Source organism: Rhagoletis zephyria, unplaced genomic scaffold (assembly GCF_001687245.7).
Source record: "Rhagoletis zephyria isolate East Lansing unplaced genomic scaffold, Rhagoletis_zephyria_1.1 Rzeph_scaffold_01465, whole genome shotgun sequence".
Classification (NCBI taxonomy): Eukaryota; Metazoa; Arthropoda; class Insecta; order Diptera; family Tephritidae; genus Rhagoletis; species Rhagoletis zephyria.
Genome location: NW_016158549.1, coordinates 31,355 through 52,814, shown reverse-complemented (window position 1 = coordinate 52,814; position 21,460 = coordinate 31,355). Strand labels below are relative to the sequence as shown.

The 21,460-nt window shown below is 34.8% G+C and overlaps 2 protein-coding genes across 2 annotated transcripts in view; both read right to left on the bottom strand.

Moving 5' to 3' along the window:
* Nucleotides 1-745: 745 nt before the first annotated feature.
* Nucleotides 746-3,631, bottom strand: LOC108364113 (pre-rRNA-processing protein TSR1 homolog). Its single transcript, XM_017617683.1, is given in 8 exon segments — nt 746-974; nt 977-1,324; nt 1,327-1,348; nt 1,422-1,616; nt 1,618-1,689; nt 1,747-1,870; nt 1,926-3,271; nt 3,325-3,631. Coding segments are annotated over 8 exon segments (2,397 nt in total). The 5' UTR covers nt 3,508-3,631; the 3' UTR covers nt 746-867.
* An 8,195-nt stretch (nt 3,632-11,826) lies between these two features.
* The window catches only part of Rab26 (RAS oncogene family member Rab26), a 31,968-nt gene continuing 22,334 nt past the window's right edge, over nt 11,827-21,460 (bottom strand). The window contains exons 3-6 of the mRNA XM_017617682.1: nt 20,308-20,416; nt 20,112-20,222; nt 18,201-18,345; nt 11,827-12,011 (exon numbers count right to left, since the gene is read on the bottom strand). Of these exons, the coding sequence (XP_017473171.1) occupies nt 11,897-12,011; nt 18,201-18,345; nt 20,112-20,222; nt 20,308-20,416 (480 nt within the window). The 3' untranslated portion in view covers nt 11,827-11,896. The remainder of the gene's footprint in view (nt 12,012-18,200; nt 18,346-20,111; nt 20,223-20,307; nt 20,417-21,460) is intronic.

The following is a 21,460-nucleotide window of genomic DNA, read 5'->3' as shown; positions in this document are numbered from 1 at the left end:
AAAAGATTTATGAAACAGCGACATCTAGTGACTAGCTAAAAATAAAATAACCAAGTATATTTACGTTCTTTGAATCGAGGAAACGTTCTCTATGTATTTCTGTACAGTCAATCAATAAAGTTAGAGTACAGCGATTTTTTTGCAATACGAGCAACAAGGTATTTTTAATAAAATGTTATGTTAAAATATATTTATATTGCTTATTATAGCAGAAAAACGTGAATACGGTGGCACAAAGAAAAAAAAAAATTTCCTTGAGATGTGAGAATAACTAGCACAACATATTTGACGGCTAATAATCTGAGATTTGCCTGTGTAAACGGGGTGATTAAAAAACGAGCTTTGATTGAGATAATATTGATATGTGAACATAGTTTAAGACTTGTACTTTATTATACTAAAATTGAATGGGATCAAAGACTGCATACTAAACTTTTTTCAAAAGACTGTTATTAAAAAGTGCAACATTTTAATGAAAATTTGCACATTCTTTAATTTTGCACAAGGTTTGGAGCTCTGATTTTTGGGGTTTATGCTCTAGATTTAAACATATTTTTATAAAAATTTGAGAAAAATATAATGGTTAAAAAACAGTTGCCCGTATTGCAAAAAAATCGCTGTACCTAAACTTTATTGATTGACTGTACGTTCTCTGCCAATATCGCCCTTTTAGACCAATAGGCATTTTGGTTTGCTGCATTTACACGTACATATATAAATAAAAATAACAAAAATGATGCCCACATTTTTGTTGTAAGAAAAGTGAATTATCTATTTTGTTTTTTAATAAGGCTTACACTTTTTTAAGTAAATACATATGAGCTCATTTATATTAATATTTACTTCTGAAATTATTTACAATTTGAATTATTCCATTTTTACATCCTCAGGGTTTTCCTCGTCCTTTTCACAGCGTATTAAGCATTCCTCATAGGTCCATTTAGGATAAACTCGTTTGTAGAGATACATAAAAACGTGTCATACGAGCGAAGCTGCCCGTCAAATACGCATTTCATATGTCCGTGTGTTCCTAGGGATTCCTTTATATGCCCCAAGCGTCCACATTTTGTGCGTAGCTTAACCGGCTTAAAGTAATCCACATCTTCCTTATTGAAGAACATATAACGTACAGTGGCCGATTTGCGGTTGATACGCATTGGATGTCCGCTCAAAACGATGCGCTTAAGCACAACACGATCAGGATTACAAGATAACAGACAACCGCGTGCAACCAACGCTAAAGTTGAATCAGGATTTAATTTAAATGCTAACACAGGTGCAGGAGGGAACTGTATTGGCGCAAAAAATGTAGCACATACGTTGTATGTGGCCGAAAGTAGCGTTCGTACTATAAAATAAAAAATAAAATTATGCAAACGATTTAGTACTTTCGTTTTAATAATTTTGGTATTTTGGCTTACTTTGTGCTTATCGCCATTGGTGTGTTGACTGAAGATGGGATTAACAATAAAACGGCGGTAACCACACTGTATGATTAAGGTCTCTTTCGATTTTATTGGGGCCTCTGAGTCGGGTAACCGTTTGAGTACAACGTTCACCACAGACATTTGATGTTCATGAGGGAGTAGCCCATATATCACCAAGATATTGACACTTACGAGCCGATATATAAGCTCGCCACTTTTCGCCTGGTACATTTATGATGTACATTGTTACGTAAGCGCCGTGCTAAATAAGTACATCCGTAATTTACAACCTTTTTCAGTTGGGAATCAGACATTTTACCTTAAATCCATCAACGTCTTTGGCCTCCGAAACGATTCGCCGTTTTGTCCGATCAAAGTTCTGAAACTGATAGATGCGAGCATAGTCATAAGGCAGATTTTCTTTTGGATCCCATGGCGATGTTCTAATAAGAAAAAATACTTAGAAATTTTAAGCTGCTACTTTAGTATTTTTATTACCTAAACGATTCTAGCCCACGATATTTTTGAAATCTGTCCCTCGCTTCGACATCTAGAGGTGTATCAATTTCATCAGGCCATAGCTCATCAACGCGAGCATCTTTTATTTTTTTCATTGTTTCCCGCTCTTCGTGGAAGTCCATTTGCAGATCATATTTTTCGTCGTTTATCGCAGCGTCAGATACTGAAGCAGTTTCTACGTACTCCTCTGTATCAGAATCGGGTTTTTGCACTTCTTCATCAAAGGACTGATTTTCACACGACATAAATTCATCGTCCCCTGCATTTTCTTCGTCATCAGATTCGTTCATGTCTTCTTCACTTGCATCTTCTGTGGCTTCTACTGCTTCGATGTCAGGTATCCATGCGGCCTGGTACGAACTCCACCCTTTGGGTACACGTTTAATCAATTTCGTTTTTTTGGTTTCTTGTTGTGCTGCTTTGATTTCCTCCTCAGTTGGCCACGTTTGTTCTGCATCCATAGCGTCTGGTACATTTTCGCATTGTAAAGATGTTTGATTTTCGTGGTCCGATACCCGAATAACAGGAACTAGCTGCGACTCGGGCCGTTTATCTAACTTGTAGTCATCAAATGCAGTTTTAATTTGTTGCATCTGAAAATCTCCCAAACCAGGAATGTGAACAAGTGAGTTTTCACTAAGAGGTGCACCGCGTAAGAAGCCTGTTACTTTTAAAGTAATTTTGTCATCTAATTGGTTCGGATCAGATTCATATTCAACTTTATCGCTACATAAATGCGGCCGGTTCGCTTTATTTGGAATTACAATTTTTTTTTGTCCACCAATGCGACGCATAACGTTCAGACCTTCAGCATTGGTATCTAGCTGCATTACTTTTTCTTTTGGTAGTAGTTTGGATATAAATTTTTGAACAGAGGCTTTCATTTCGCTCCGTTTTTTGGGATTGATCGACTCTAAATCCATTAGTGCCACAATAGGAGTAGGTAGACCTTGAGCAGATATCATGTTAAAAATACGGTGTCCCCAACGATCGAATACATCGTTCTCTCCCATGGCCGCAGAAGTTAAAAGTAGTGTGGTATCACAAACTTTTAAGTAATCTAATACCTCCACTTCATTGCCTCGTCCAATGGGGGGAATTAAGAAGGAAAAGCGCTGTTTAAAGCGTGGTAGATTTATATACGTAACACCCGTTTCTGTGCGTTGGACCACAGCTTCCTCATCACAACTTTCTAGTATAGCTAATGCAGATCTTGCATCGATTTGTTGATGCATTGGCAATATACAAACCAAAAACGGCGGAGCGGCTTGAGTTCCCAACTGTTGTTTTTCCAATCTCGCTTCTTCACGCTTCTTTTTTCGAATCTGTATACAACAACTACTTTTAAAAGAGTAAAGATCAATTTTAAGATACGCACTTGGTTCATTTGGTTGCGACGCTGCTCTCTGCGTTGTTCCTGTTTGTGCTTGTGTGACACCGCTTTAAGCGAAACACGTCCCTTTAATGCACTTTCAATAGCTCCTTTCGACCGATGTCGCCCGGTTTTATGGGCTTTATTGGTTTGTTTCAACGGACCCGGCCGATGAAAAACCTCCGCCATAGTGTGCTAATTATTTTATAATCTGAAGATCTCGAACTCTGAAGAACTCGGAAATTTGGCCAAAACACCATGTGTTCCAACGAAAGCACGTTCGTAAGAAAAGATAAATGTCAAAGTAAAAGTTGTCAAAATGACGTTTTTTCATAGAGTTGCCGTTCTTACTTAAAATACTGGTTCGAAATAGACTGCCGACCAAGACGTAATAACGTAAAGATTTACGTTCTTGCTTTTTTGCCAACTATTTGGTCGAGCTTCTTCGATTTGTGTGGCGTACGCCTTAAGGCCAATTTAGGCAGAAGTGCAGCATACGACCCGTTAAAGGCCAGTATGTAGCTACCAAGAAAAGCAAAAACTCCATATAAAATGACGTACAAGAAATGGCTCAGAAATTTTCTTGAGTCAAATTTCCTTAAGGCAGTACGCAAGAATGATAGAATACAAGATTGCGCCGTCTTGGCTATTGACGTTTGTGTACCACAAGTGCACTGCACAAGTACGCTGCACCGTGAGCAGTACGCAGTTCTTACACCTGATTTACATGATTCAAGTACTTGAAAGCAATTCTTGCTCATTCTCTTTTGTGTTTTTTATTTGCTTTTACACGTTTCAATTCTGTTGAATTCAAGTCTTTGGTTCTTTAAATGGGAAGCAACGAAAATGCCAAAAGCAAAGCAAGAAAGTTGAAACGACTTGACGGTACAGACGCATGTGTACTCGTCCCTTTTCTTCTCACCCCCTCTCTTCCATGCCCGAGCAGAATTGAATTCAATATTTGAACTGTGTAAAAGCACACTTAAGGAATTTGCTACGTTTTCTACTACGGTTTTCTAAAGTTTTTTGTGAAAAAGAGCACAAGGCAACCCAGGTTTTGCAACAGAAATATATGCCCGTTCCATTATTTCTTGAGGAAAGAGTGAGGCAACAGGTTATGAAGTATCAAAAATGTCAAAATTCCTCGTGATGCAATAATACAAGGTGGTATCAGTTGTTATAGCTCGATTTTGACACTACCTCAGTAGAATAAGAAGAAAAACGGGAAGAAATTAATCCCCGTTCGGGGGAAAAATATAAAATTTCCTATTTTCTTCTAAACAAAATTTGCTTTTTTATAGTATATTCGTAATGAAATTTTTCATTTTCATTTACTTTTGCGTTTTGCGTTTTCGTAAAAATCGTACGTTTTTATTTTTGGGTGCTCTTGAATTCGCCACTTTTTGTTATCGATAAGTTCCATTTTCCACATCGTTTCCAGCATTATAAAAAGCCATCCCTTGAAGGTATGCAACAATTATCGCACATGTATCGTCCGCACCGAATCGTAAATCTTCGTTGCTTCGATAAACTTTCGTTGGCCAAAACGGAGACGTGTATAATAAATAGTGAATTAAACAAATAATATCAACATATAAAGTTAATATAATGGGCATAATTAAAAATAAATTTAAACTAAGCTAGCTTGTTATTTATGTTAATTTTGCCGTTTACTTTTCATTCCACCGTCTCATCGGCAACCGATTTGAAACCGCAAAAATTTTCCGATTTGAAAACTAAAACGCAAAATTTTTGCGAATTCGGAAACGGGAGCCCGGCTGAAAATACCTTTTTAAGAAAACAAAATGTGTATACTGAGAAAAAAAATATAAAAATTCAACTATATTATTAGGCAAAGAAGTGTTAAAGAAGTAACACTGTTTCAACTAAGGGTCAAAACATAGTGGAGGGTCGAGCAAAGCGAAGAGCTAGCATCGAGTAAAGCTTCAATTACAAACGTGTATGTATGCTTTGCTCTCCACTATGCGCTTTCCCATTGAAACATATGCCTTTGAAATCGACGCTTTTGCTCAATGCTCTTTGCTCGCCGCTCCACTATGTTCTTACCCTTAGGCAGTCAATATGGCGGAATTAGAGCGAGAAGTTGCCAACCGATAACAGTGGCTACACACGACGAACATATCCGCGCACATGCGCGGCTTGCGGCCAAAAATCAAAAAATTTTGATTTTCAGCGAGCATGCTCGTCGTTTGTAGTGTGGTTTGCGAGCATCGCATTGGAAACAAAAACAACAACCTCATTTTGTGTTGATGCTTGAAGTGTGCACATCGGTATTGTTTTCGCGAAGTCGATAAATTAGCAAGTGCGTTAAAGACAGAGTTTTTTGGCTTATACAAAGTGGAATTTCGTTACTAAATATATATATAAAAAAAAAACTTTAAAATAACAGAATAGTGCCTAAAGCTAAAATAAACTTGTCAAGACAAACGAGAGCCGAAAGCAAACGAAATCTTACGTTTATTTTACGAAACACATTGGTAAAGCACTGAACAAATCTCTGTACGAATAATTTTGTATATTGTAGGAAGGTATTCGTAATATTCACGTATGCTTTTAAAATTTACGAAATCTACATCTCTGTATTCGGAACCTATTCGGATGCATATAAATAAAAGACTTAAGTCTTATTATAGGTAAAATATCCTTTTTTATTAATTCTAAACTAAAGTGTAATCAGAAAATTCTTCTTTCGTAGAACGCATGATTGCTTTTAACACTATAAAAAACATGACTAAAATTATTGCACAACACTTTCATTATATTTCAATCAATAATGTTAAGCGTTTTTGCAAAACGTTTTGATAAACAAAAAGTTTTAAAATTAACGATAAAAACAAAATAAAAGTGTTGTGATATAATTCGTAATATGTTTTTTACAGTGTGCAGAATGAAAGCAAAATAGCACATTCTACGAAACAAGTGCAGATTTTACGAAAGTTATTTCGTTCAATACATACGAATTATTTCTGTGCATTTTACAAAAGTTCGTAACAAAATAAAGAAATAGTACGTATTTTTTTTAGTAAATATTACGAAATTCTTTAGTAAATAGTACTAAATTCTTTAGTAAATAGTACGAATACATTCGTAAAATATACTAAAAATCTGATGCCTCATATTTTCGTAGTATATACGAAAACGGTTTTGTACAATCAACGAAAACTTTCGTGGCTCAAAATGACGAAAAATTTCGTAAGATTTATGCAAGTTTTCGTTATAATTACGCAGATTTTATTTTCAGTGTAGGAACGATGCCTGCATTCGGAATTAGATCTGCGTTTATTTATCGACCTCAATTAATTTTATGAAAACGGTGTCTAAATTAAGAGAAGAAACTGGTAACCTCTCTTAATATGCGTTACTTTAAATAAAAAACTTTTAGAGCAAATTTTAAACATTTTATGTGCAAACTGTGTAATTGTGAACACTAAGAAAATTCTATAGAAATTTTTGTAGTTTAGTTTAACTAATAATTTAACTATACTTTAAAATAGTTAAATAACGGGCCCTAAGGGCCAAATTCACAGTGCTGTACTGAAAATCTGTAGTTAACTGCCGATTCTGAGTTAGCTACGCACTGTGAATTTGGCCTTGAGTGTTTAGAATTCAACAAAAAAATTTCAAATTTTTTCTACGCCACACATATGGTAAGTAAAAGTTAAAAAGCAGTATTTAAATAAGTATTTAACAGGTTACATTAAGAGAGGAAACTGGTTACCTTTTTTAATATGCTTAAATTTAAACAAACATTTTTTAGAGTTTAGTTACCTCGGCAAATTTGTTTGTGTATTTCACTGACGAGCTGACGGTATTCTATTGCAAGTTTAGTTTGATATGGAGGGAAAATTAATCGAGTTGGTACGGAATTATCCAGAATTATATAATTTGGCAATAATTGCCAATAAACATTAGTAAAATAAGTCTTCTTGGTTTCAATGAACTTCATTTTACTGAAAGTACCCGACGACGTGCCACGGATGTGTGTGAATTGGTATCACTGATCGATGCTGATTGGCAATGATAATGAACTGATACGGCACTGACTTGTGAAGATAGATCTTAACTTTTATTATTAGTACCAACTGATTACAACACATTATATGTAGATACATATGTACTAGGATTACAATGGCCGGCCAGATGAATTATGGATACTAATAAAGGCAAAATTCTTCCCCTAAAGAGGTTTTCCCATTTGAGTTTCAATACGGTTTCTCCTTAACTTTGATGCAAAATTACTCACGAGGCGTCGCGAAGCACGCCGGGTATTTGCTAGTCAAGTTATAAAACATGTTTCACCATTTAAATTAAGTAAATCCAAATATATGTGTTTTTACGTTTAATATGGTTTGCATTTAACAAAATTATTTCATTACAAATATTTTTTTGACCACTTGGACTTGTAAAAAAAGCATTAATTAATATTATCAAAATAAAAAAGTGCAATTACGTTATGTTTTATTAATGATGTGAAGCGAATCTCTAATATTTCATACATTCGGTGCTTAAATTTTTCAGTTCGTTTACTGGATATACCGAGGTTTATATTTAGGTTAAAATGGCTTTGAAAACATTTTAATCTCTAAGCAACCTCCCACCGGTTGCCATGTTGTAGATATCAACTTGGAGTAAATAAGCGTCCTCAATTACTGAAATAGGTTACTGATGAAGGTTACTAAGTGCACCGAGTTTGGTACAAATTGATAAATCGGTTACCGAGATATACATTTGTAGTCATAAGTGGGCGACGCCACGCCCATTATCCAAAAACTGATAATAATCTAATTTAATGCTAAGAGGTTATACCAAGAATCGATTTATCGCAGTTTTCGTGTTTTCGTAAATTACCGTTATATGGGTAGTGGGCGTGGTTATCGCTTGATTTCAAGTATTTTTAGCAGATGTGTATGTTAAATATACCCTAAGCAAGGCTCATAACTACGGTGACCATCCGTCCTGTATTATACGGGACAGTCCTCTTTTTTTACCCATTGTCCTGTTAATTTATTTATTTTATACGGGACGCTAAATGTTCTGTATTTCTTTTAATGTCCCGTATTTGGTATTTCGCCCACTTAAGAGCTCATTAAAATGGCATGTCTATGAACGAGTTTTAAGTGATGTTGGTATGTGATCGTAATTTTCTCCATAAACAGTTATTATTTTCTAATCTGAATGCCTGTGATTCGAATCGAGGATAACATACAGTGACTAAAATAAAAATTAGCACTCGACATTTTAGTAAGTTTTGGATATTTCCCTTAGCTTATTTAAAATTTATTATTTATGAAAGTAAAGCTCTTTTCCTAACAAAAATCATATAATATCAAATTACCAACTTTGTGCCAAAAAACTATAAAAATTAATTCTGCAATATTTCACTTACTCTGTACGAAAAAATACGCAACACCGTCAACAAAAACAAAAATTGCCAAAAACTAATGGCAAGCCTTAGCAACTTAATATTGCGCTTTATTATACTAAAATTTAACGAATTTTTTAAACAAATTTTTCGGGGTAAACATCTCGAGAAAATTATCCTACAAATTTTTGATTTTACTAAAAGGATACTGTTTCAGGGCTAATATATCTAGGTTCATTGAAGGAGGCTTTCAGATCTGTAAGCTGTGGTGGAAAGAATTTGCAAAATTATATTTGTCCCGTATTCGGCTCTCATAAATATGGTCACCGTACTCATAACGGATACTGAGATACAGCATTTCATCATAAGTGGGCGGGGCCCCTCCCATTATCCAAACATTTCATATTAATCCTATCTTGTTCCAAAATTTTACTTCACATACCAATTTTCAACAATTTGGATACAATATTTACTGAAATATCGTGGATTTATCTAAATTGACATTTATCTAAATTTTAACGCTTGTATACCCAAAACTATTTCTTTAATCATCACTTATATAACACCAATGTAAAGGAAAACAAATGTTTATTCCGAAATACATAACATAGTTGGGTTCGCTTTACATGCCCGCAAATTTCTAGCAACGCGACCGAAAGGTCCTATAAAACATGACTTTTGCTTATATCTCGAAAACTTTTTTTTTTTATTTAAATGGATTCATATTCTGGTTCAGTGGCCTCAAATTCGTCTAAAAAGTTTAAGTTTAGTGTTAAAATAGATCTAAAGTAGTGTTACTATATAATAGTTGCGTTTTAAGATTTTTCTTTAATACATTTTCTAAGTAGAGAAATACCACTTATCTGCCATTTTCTGTGGGCAATCTTTTGACAGTACATTACCTAATTTCAATTGAACAAAATTTAATCATTACTTTTTAAGAATACAATGCAACAATCAAAATATTAACTTAAAACACTCATGATCTTTCTTGAGAGCAAAAATTTATTTATAAGCAGCGTTAGAGTATTCTGTTTCCGGTCAACGGTGAGCGTTCGCTGTGCAAGTTAGAAAAGTGAGGGAGACTGGAAAATGTTATTTGGAATGTTCTCTATCTAATGTGACTATTTTTTTTTAGTTTCCTTTAAAATTTTGTCAAATTGGTTTATGGCCGCCTAAATCGTTCAAATACCCCTATGTACACCGTTTGAGTGCCTGGGGAGAGAGGAAGCTTCCATTTCCTCTAATAGCGTGGAATGACAGACGGGGGCAAACGCCTTTGACAAGTCCAACCTGGTGGCGTTCTCCAGCAGTACTGAATTGCTATGCAACTTCATTTCTTGGATCGCTGCTACCAATATGCTGCACGACCCATGAATACGGGTACCTCTTCGATTTTGCTCTCGAGTCCGTTGCAGTTCAATTGTGTTACGTTTCGTGTGTCTTAGGAGATTGACCTCGAAGTGGAGGGTGAGAGATGTATGAGGTGTTCTACCTTGGTCCAGTTGTGCTTTCCGCTCTGGTTGTTGCTGTCTGGTGGTATATGGCTGTATTATAGGTGTTGATGACTGTGGCCGCATGCCCTGCAAGAGGGGGCGCGGTAGTCACTTGTCTCTTTGAGTTTGGAATGTGCTCATTGCCGCTCTTGATGAGGACGCCTGGCACGAGAGGTCCATCGGCCGGGTAGGCTCCGTTAGCATCCCAGACGCCAGTCGCTCGCTGCCCTCCGAGGGTTTGCAGCTACCAACGCTGGACTCAATATTCTATTTAAATGGCCGTGAAGGCTTCTTCGGGACCGATCCAGCGGCTACCGAAGATTTCTCTTGACTATTTATAATGCCGTGTCCGTCGGCGGCATTTTCACCCGTGCAGGGATCCGGGGCTTCATTATTCGTATTCATAATATCTGGTTCTTTGGTCGCCTACTGAGCCGAAACCTTTCGGCGACCGTGTATAACGGTAAGGGGAAAGAACGGTCGGCCACAGCAGAGCCCCGTGCTGCGGTAAGTCCACCGTTACTCCCGGAGCCGGACAGGTATCCGGTATAAAATACAGTCGGAAGAGCCCCCTGACTTCAAACCATCCAATAGGTACCTGGTACACCCTGGATTAGGGGGGCGTTTTATACCTACCGCCACGTACCCCCTAGAAATAGCCTAAGAATGCCACGCTGAGTACCTACCTCTTCGCAAAAGAAGAAATAAATGATACTTTATTATAGAGATGGCTAAACTCCCGTATTACTACTTACCAATTCATTTACAACGATATTAGATCATCCTATATTATGACCGCATCTTAGGTATAAACAGAAAACTTCGTAAAATTGTTTCTTTTATTCGTTAGTTGTGCACAGTAAAGAAATTAACAAAATATGGCATAATAAAACCCAATAATCCGTATGACAACACTTTTTATATTAGTTTGCACTGTGGGAATTACAGATTTATTAAATGATTATGTTCATAAACACAAATATAAATACTCAGCTGCTTTTAAAAATTTGAACTTTTTCACTTAAAATAATTTAAAAACAATTATTATTTTTTATTATAAATGCAACTTAATAATAAGTTTTCACTTCAAACTCTTAAGATGGTATTGTTTTCCAAATAACTTAAACCAGGCTAGAATGACAGCTTAAATTTAGTTCTTTTGAAAAGCAGGGTAGAAGAAGCCTGGATAAACTGGCACCTGAAATAAATACATATATGTTTTTTATGTACATACATATGTATTTTCTTGTACGCATTTTGCTACACTTGCTCACACAAACATTTACGTTGTCTGCCACATGTGCGTGAACATTCATTCAAACATCCCTACAAGAATTAATAATTCAATCAATGATTGAGAATTGACTCGAGTGATGGAAACTAACACATTCTCGATTATCTTACTAACATATTTGCAAATTTTGCGTTGGTTAAAAAGAGACTATTAAATAAGGCCATAAGTTGAAGAAGATGGGAGTGTTTGATGAACATTTCCATCACCAATGAGTTACATATGATTAATCAAATGATCTTGTAGGGATGTTTCTTCGTACATCACTATCATGCCTAATAAAGCTATTCAAATTACTGAACATTTCCACATAATCCTAATATTCAATCTTCAAGATAGAATACTCGTATTCCATCTACTTCGCTTCAAAATAGTGTTCCATATTTTCTTTGGAAAATAAAACCAAGTCTACATCGACTTGCACTGCGCACACATTGTTCGTGCTCGCGTATTGTCGCGTACGAAGTCATGGACATTGAATTTTCCATCATCGCCATTTACGGTGCCCCGACATTTTAGTTGCCTTAAAAAGAAAAAAATAATAGCAATAATTTTTAAATAGATACTTATCGTCGTTTAAAGTACAAAACCGCGTATCAAGAAAATGCAAAACCGCGTATATGAAGTCGCATAAATTATTTTCTAGAGAGTAAAAACACCCATATTTCAAATGGTTCTCTTTTTTATAAAGAAATCGCATTTCTGGCTAGTATATTTCAGGACGAATGGATAAGGATTGAGCCAAGAGCTTGTGTGAGCAAATCCAATTTTTGGCAGACAATGTCAGTTGCGCGGTTTTGTACTTCAATCCACGTTATATATGTGTGTAATGATTAAATGTACATATGCATGTCATATGGTATTAAGAATATAACCGCGAATAATTATTTAATATCAGCCAAATTCTGAATACCTCCAAGGAGTTTGTTATCCGGGAATTTGTTTCTCCTGAGAAAGAAATCCTCCAATAATTAACTCCCAGGAAATAGCATTTTCCCCGAAAGTTTGGGAGGAGAAAATTCGAACTTCTCAACAGCTGTTTGACACTTCTTTGACAGCTCAACACCGCCATTTTATATAAAAAATCCTCAGGGAATTTTTATTCAGGATAGGAGGAAAGGGAAAAGAGAGAAAACTCCCAGGGAGTTTCGGTTCAGAATTGGCCTGTATATATATGTAGATATTTTCGCCAGTGCATCGTACAGAAATAGGTAGGTACTACGACTGGGAGTTTTGTCCGGATTTTTTGAATATCCGTATAATTCAGACAATAAAAATTCGAATAACCGTATGCTTTGCTCTGTCGGCCATTGCGACTGTTGCAGCGCCGCGAGCAAAATGGCTTACTTATAAGGGTGTTCGATTATTCGCCTTTTTTCCAAAACTGGGTTTCGAGTTATTCGAAAAATTGCAATTTGAAAAAACTGGTTCGCGATTTTGAAGTTAAGAAAAAACTGGAGGAGCAATTTTTATTTTACATAGTTTTTATACAGTGAAAAGGCTCATGATGGTATGAAGTCATGTCCAGAAATTACAATAAAATTATTATTAATAGAAAAACAAAATAAGTTCAAAGTTTTTTATATCAAAAGTAAAGCAAATAAGAGTCAGTGAAAAATTCAAGTTTGGTGATATTTTAACTTTTTAATACTTTATTACACTTTTTCTGATTCCTTTCGGTTTTGAGTTCAATTTAAGGTCCCAGCCATGATAAAAACATAGCAAGGTATAACCGTTCTCTCAATTTGTCGGCCATGATTTTTTTTTGAAGTTTGCCAACATTTTAAAATCATATAAAAGTGAAAATAAAAAATTGAAATTGTTCGAAATTGTTGTTGCTTGAGATTTAAAATGAAAATGTGTGTGTGAGTTTGTGAGTAAATTTAAAAATTAAATTGTTTGGAAACGTCAAGAACCTTAAAAGTGACTCTCAGCGGTTCTACCTTACTATATTTTTATCATGGTCCCAGCGACATCAAAAACAAATTTTTTTTTAACCTTCGAGTGTATTTCTGCTATAAAAAAGCATAAGCAAAGGTGGAGTAAAGGTGTAGGTCTCTCCATTTGTTTCACAACATCAAGAAACAGAACAAAAATTGAAGAAGAAGCTCGGCCAAACATGTAGAAAACGTTTAAGCACATTCATTTATAGGAATCAAATATAATATGTTGTCTACTCCTAAATATCCTAGGATAAAATTTTATAACTATTTAGGGTTTTTTTTTAAACTGGAAAAAGCTTTGAAAACTTCGAAAAACTTTAAACATTTATTATTTATTTAGAGGTCAAGATTTGTAAGAAATGAAAAAAAACGGCTTGTTCGGTAATAAAATCCGGTTTATTTGATATTCGAAAAATCAAGTTTACAAAAAAACCGACGGTAGACAGCCAAAAAAACGGGGGAAACCGGTTTGGAAAAACCGAGCCAGTCACTCTAATACTTATGCTTTCATGGGCAATGAATTGGCGGACTATCCCATTTAATGGTATAATGCTACTAGTATTTCTACTAGTAGATGCTGATGCATATCCAGACAACTGAAATCTCGTAGGACATCGCCATGTTAAAACTACTAGTCGCTAACATTGAAAAAGGAAATAACGTGAATTAATTGTGCTGAAACGCAAACTGCTAGAATTCTAGTTCATAACTAGTAGCTTTCGCTGCAGGGTTCCCTGCAGTGAAACCACAAACTAGTCAGGAAAAATACTAGTTTACACCTAGAATTTCCTGACTGAAACCGAACTATGTAGTTCGAAAATGGCCAGACTTGTACTAAGTACAAACCGATTTATTCATGCCCGGTTTTATTTGACTTCGATAGTTGAATACAAAGTACACGAAATATTGTGCCTTTTATTTGGGAATATTGTAAACCATTGAGGCGAGTACATATTCAATTATACCAGACCTGTTAAATAATGATTTATAATCGTAATGATTATTAATTAAAGCATCTTTTTGTGGATAACCATTTGATGATTAAATACCTATATTAGCACATTTTTAATAATCTATTAAAAGTTGTTAATTTATCCATTAATTTCAATTTCATGATTATCTTATTATTTTTGATCATTATCAATTATTCTTGACTTTTTAATATGATTATTTGATTAATTTCAATTATCAATCAACAAGCCAAACTTTAGACAAAAATTAAGAATATTTAATTACTGCAAGAATTATTTTTTACTTTGTTCTTATCCAAATCTCAAATTTTAAGCGTTAATAATTTCTTTTATAAAATTTAAAAAACAAGTGAAAATGAATACTTTTATTTTTTTCAAGTTCACTCGAAAATGAACTAAAGTATTTATTTTATTTTTAACTAATTGTTTTTTGTATATTTAATATTAATAAAAAAATACAAAAAGATGTAGTATTTATTGTACCCAAAAGCTTTTACTTTTAATAACATTTAATGAAAAATGCATTTAAATTTATGTTCGAAAGTTTAAAATATTTAAGTATTTATTTCTTCCTTAATTAATTAATACTCAAAAAATTTTACACTAGTTAAGGCTGCTAAATAAAAATGTGTATTAAAGTGTACTTATTAAAAATATTTTTATTGTATATTCATGAATTCATTTTATTTCTTGACTCCCATAATTGGACTGGTCTTTTTTGAACTAGTATGAGACTGGTATATTTTTGACCAAAATCTGAAAATTGCCATCTTGTAGGACATCCCCATGTTAAAAATACCAGTTGATTGCATCGAAAAAAGATAGTTGGCTGACTAGTTGTGCATGCGGAGTATGAAGATAGTTTGCAACTAATTCTCTTGACTACAGGGGTTGTTATGGAGATATGTATGTATGTATGTGAAATCAATCCCATACTCATGGAGCAAAAAAAAAAAAAGGTTAGGATAAAGCGGGTGTGGCAACTCCCATGCAAATTGAGTATTTTATGCTCCATATCTCTGGGAGCATTTAGCTAGAATACTGAGAATTGGTATTTTATAAATGCCAGGTCTGAAATTGCGTTGGAAAAAGGAAAAGGGGGCGTTGTACCTGCAGTAGGTGACACGTTTACATGGCGTATACCTGGAGGCTATTCTGTAATGCGATGCGAAAGAGCAATGCGATAAGAATGAGCAATGCGATGCGAAAGGCAAATACATCAGGGGGTTTTCCTTAAATTCGTAGAAGCCTCGTAAACCTTGTAAAGCTCGTAAATTTACGAGCCCCTCGTAAATTTACGATGTAAATTTGATGTGCAAACGACCTCGTAAACTTCAGTGTTGCCGAGGAGCCGAAGATTTTATTCTATGTAAAATGTATGATAAACTACTGAAAACAGATGAAAAAAATAATAGGTGAATAAAATTCGTGAATTTCATCCACCAACTGTATTTACATGGGTTTTCTATTCATTCTCGCACTTTTAATTATATTTTAGCTTTCATTCGAGCTGGCGGGCTGTTATGAAAAATACTACGAAACGAAATATTCACAAAACCCTTTTCAGCCTGTCGTCACTTCAGTCACAGTCACTTTATGCACCTAATTACGTAATTGCAAAAGAGGGCGTACCCGTAACAGGCTCGTAAACTTACGAGTTTTACACAGATTAAGACTTTACGGGTTTAATCGTAAGTAAATGCTTGAATTCTAATGGACCTCTCCCATCGCATTTTCGTATCGCATCGCAGAGTGGCATCATTTTACGGTAATCTTAGAGGGACGACATTTTATAATTTCATAGTTTTAAACAGACTATATTAACTCCTTTTAAGCGAAAATATAGCTCTAGCAAATTGGGCACAAAAATAAAATATATCATCGCACAATTTTATTTTTTTTATTTAAGAAAAAAGGAATATAGTTGTAAATAATAATACTACCTACGAAATATAACAAACACTAACTTATGTGTAAGCGCTAATCTATTATTATTATTATAAAAACGATTCTTGAAACTCGCTGTATCATGTAGTTGTTCTTAAGTACGATTGCCATCTACGCAAATCACAATGAGGTGCTTAAGCCATTTAAATTTACCGGTCAGCAATTTAGCAATCCCACGAGTTGGTCACAGTCTCTTCTTCTCAGTGGAAGAGATACCTAATTAGACCTTTTGAGATTGAGGGCAATATAGGGCTTGTTTGGGTTGCAATCGGTGTGAATTTCTTCCAGCGTTTTATTAGTTGGAAAGTTGCAATAGTTTTGTAAATAGCATTGTAAATAGTATCTCTCTAGAAAAGTTAAATAGGGCCTATGATCGTTCTCACGACAGTCGGGTCTACGTAATCGGAACGATGCAGATTTATATCTGGCCAATGACTGTAACTTCAGCAACACTCCCCAAAAACTCTTTCGATTATTTGTATGCTGTTACAACAACAACAACATAGCCTACGATCACTTTTTTACATAAAAAAATGTATATTTTTGTATCTATGAATTTCCGTCTGTCTTCACCAAGTATCATGCCCACCTCCATTTTTTTTTTACCTTCCTTTTATTAGCTCGCGATGTAACTATGTAATATTGATGCGCCTAAAAGATGCAGCGATTTCTATTCTCAAGTTACATACCTGATGACAGTACGAATGGCAATTATAATATGGAGGTTTTAGTTTTTTAAACTATAATTTTATTTTGTAAGCCTACAAGCCTAAGATACAAGATGGTGGTAGATAAAACAGAGAAAATCATCAAATGCTAGGCACAAGAGAAAAGAAGAATGCTTTCCAATTTGGCATATGGGCATATTGAAATCCTTCTGCGTGAATCCTAATGGATCTCTTGGATAAATCTAATTTATCAACACAGACGTCACTTTATGCCTTAAAGCCGGGGAAGCTTCAAACATCAAAGTGGAAATCTTTTTTAAGGTCGTCAATAAAACTCAGCCGTTTTTTTGTTTAATATAGGTAGGAAGCAATCTGGACCGGATGATTTGGAGTTGTAAAAGATATAATAGCATATCTTAGGGTATATTCATTCGGCTGTTAAGTTCTATTAACAAACCTCAAAATGTGCTATCATTACTTGCACAATAACGATCAGGCCTAATGAGTGAACCTCGCTCTTTGGTTTGGTTGAGATACCAACTTAGCCCTTTTCCCCGAGATTTCAATATGACTAAAGTACTCAATGATCTTTAACTTTTCGCAAAGGAATTTTACTAACCGGCTAAAAATTAGTTTTGAAAGCTCGGTTAAGCAAATTTTCGAATCACTCGTGAACCTCTTAAGTTCCTTATTCCATAAGAAAGCATTAGTACGGCTGAGAAGTGGACGAGCCGGACAGGGAAAATCCCAACTAGAACCAGGGTTGGCTCGGAGTCGGGAACGTCGGTGCAGAAGTCGGGTGTTAATGTTCCTCCCGTAAATACACAGCCAGTCCGATTCGTTTACTTTGCCAATTATTTAGTGTCGGAATTCGTTAATAGAGCAAAGCTCAGTTAACTTTTGAGATACTTTGTCATAGCTTGCGACCAAGCGATTATGATTTGCCATATTTATGTCAATTGTAAAAAATCTGAAATCTTTATTTAAATCCTTACAAAGTTTTGGCGAGATCTTTATAAATTTATGTATAAAATGACATTTTCGAGAAAAAAATGTGGGTGATTAGGCGGCCAGTTAGTTTTTTGAAGTTTTTTCCGGTACAATAAAAAAATTCTTAGTGCGTGGTCGAGTTCACTTAATGTATATATTTTTTTGTTTAATGATCGGTTTTTATTTTACTCACCTAGCGACTGCGGAAAAAGCAAGCTCGACATTCAATCCCGTTTTAGCAGATGTTTCCATAAAGGGTACATTGTGCTCTCTAGCTAATCGTTCTCCATCCTCGCGTTTTACTTGCCGTTCGCTGTTGCTGCAGTCCGCTTTATTTCCTGAATTGCGTTTTAAGAAAGCAAATTTAAGCATGTTATTTAATCAAACTAAGCCAGATTATTTAAAATATTTAGTGAGATTCATTGATTTTGAATTCATATTTTTTATACCATTAACACTGTACAGCACTCGGCTGGGTATGAGGCCAAACCAACTTTTTTAGAGATTGAGTCATAAGTAAAAAAAGTAATTTCTCCGTTCTTCGAATTTCGAAACTGAACCTTTGGTAAAAAATTATTTCTAACTATTGCATGTAAAAAGCAAAAAAATTAATAATACAGATGTGGTCGGCCTTTTGCTCTTATTTATATGGTATATAAATGTTTTTGTGAAAGCTTATATTACAGGTGCTATAACGGGTCAAATGTCAGATATTCGAAAAATTAAAAACTTAATATTTCAGAAAATTTTGAACTGATTTAAAAAAAATTCATATCGTTGTAAAGTTGAAAGGGGGTTAATTCTTGTGATATGCATATTTGTATACTTCGTATATAATTTAAGAAAGAGGTATTCTCATCACATCCTCTGTCTTTGCATCGACATGCCTATCAGGCGGGGAAATCCTGGGAGACGCCTTAGCAAAATCTGGTTGCCCGAAATAGCATTGCCATCCATAGGAAGGAGTTCGCCTTGGGCATATTTGTAGACATTGAGGGTGATTTTCACAATGCCACATTTATATAACTCTATTTATAGGAAATACATATGCAAATGTATGCAAAATTATGCAAATATACAAACAAGCAAAATATGGGAATATATGCAAAACATAATAGGGCCATATTAACTCACTTACTCCTATATTGAGTTTCTACTCAGCTTCGGACTTTCTGTGATGTTAAACCAAAAATATGAGTGCTTTTCGCACTGGGAGAAGTATGCACTAAAGCAGCGATCATACGATTTGTACATTTGTACAAATTTATAAATTTTGGCAGACACAGAGCGGTGATGTCTATAAATGTTTATCGAGAATGAGTTTAGCTCAATAAAAAATGTCCAAACAACCCCAGTGTGTAACTGTCAAAATGTAAAAAATCTATATAAATGTACAAATCGTACGATTCCTGCTTAAGACTGGGCTGCTGTGCCTCAACCTTTACCACCCATCTTATTCCTTGGGTGGCGGTGGAGTTTGCTCCTAGAAAATAAACATTCTATAGAAGTGGTTTCATTGGAGAATTTGTAAATTTTTTCAATAGAAGCCCTTTTTACGTAACATATTGGAAATCCATCGCTTAACCTAATCATTACTTCACGACAACTAACGAATTGATATTGCACACATGTACGTAAATAGTTGCAAGCTGTGAGAAACTAACTGTACATTTAAGCGAAAAGTACACAAATACTTAGATATGTATGCACATTAGGGTGGTCCCAAAAAAGGATGCAAAAAAAGGTTAAGTCCCAATTCTAATGCTCTCAGGTCCTAGGATTGTTCTATATGGGAAAATACGCTTGTTTTCTATTACGAAATTAAAAAAATATTTAGAGGTCGCTCAAAGCGGAAAAAGGAAAAAGTGACTTTTCGTAAAAAGAATCCAGAATTCTTGAAAATCAATATCTTTCGATCGGAGAACTCTGTTTCTCTGCTTATTTTCATGGAATTCCAATAATATTTAATACCAAATTTATTTTATTAATATATAGAAGAACAATCCTCGAAGAGGGGCGGGGAGAGGGGGGGAGGGGGAACAATCCTAATGTACATACATACATATGTATGTACATATATGTATATATATAGGAGTATACAAACCAATGAGCACAATCACGACATCATCCTGTGCATATTCCCTTATCTCGCCCAGCCAAGCGCGAATGTTGTCGTAAGTGGTTTTGTTGGTGACGTCATATAACAGAAGCAGAGCTATGTAAGGAAAAAAGTAGAAAACTTTAAGTTGATATTTGTATAAAACATACTTATGTAGTACATAGTAAATACTACAACATACCATGTGCATCTCGATAATAGGCATGTGTGACGCTACGAAAACGCTCCTGACCAGCTGTGTCCCAAATTTGCAATTTGACGCGCGTGCCATCCACAACTACTACCTTATTCTATTGTGTCATAAAATAAAATAACAGATACAAGCATACATAAACAAATTTATATGCGATTGGAATTACATTTTTAAATATTAAGCACTGCTGGTGGTCATATTCGGCTATGGAATTACTGTACAATAACAAACAATTAAAACATAAACTACTGTTGAGATTTGACAAAACAACTTACTTGAATTTAGAAGAATTGATTTAAAATAATACCTTAGATGATAAGTTCAACAAAATTTTACTAAGCCGATAGTGGAAGTTATTTATGTACATATATTTACCCGGCCAAAATCGCTACAGCGCCAAAAAAGAAGAAGAAGATTTATCTGTTTTACAGACCAAAATTCAAACTCGAGATAAGTTGTTCTGACAAAAGTGGGTAATCTCACACACTTATGCAAATTATTAAGATAGGTAAAAATAGAAGAACACAAGTAAAGTTAAAATTACATGACAACGTAAATAAATACTGTCGTAACATACATAGTATGTACATACAAACGTAGGGCAGGGGGCAACTAATATTTGCAACTCTAAATCAGTAACATGACATTGATAAATTACCACATCTCACTGGTCTCGGTAAATGATTCCAGCGGAATGTGCCATGCGAATTTTAGATCAAATCGGAGTTGCTCACGACATTTTTTCTATTAACTTCGAATTTCGTGAAATCTCCAGAAACAATTCCAGTACCCTACCTCAGATACTTCTTGAGATATTCTGTATGAAAATTCCACTTGTATGGGAAAGACCACGGAAGCTTTTTTCCATTATATTTATGCATTATGAAAATTTGCATTAGTATGTTAGTGGTCACGCCCGCTCGATATATCGAAATTATATTCAGTACATGATCTTCATTGGGAAGTCTATAGTAAGTGAACCATATTTGGTCCCGATACAGTCATGTGCGAAAAGTAATAGAGACACGACATTTTGACCAGTTTCGACCAGTTTTTCTTTTGTTTGTGTATTTTTTATATATACATATTTTTTTATAGCAAGTAAGAGAGTCTAAGTTCGGTCGAACATTAAATACCCGGA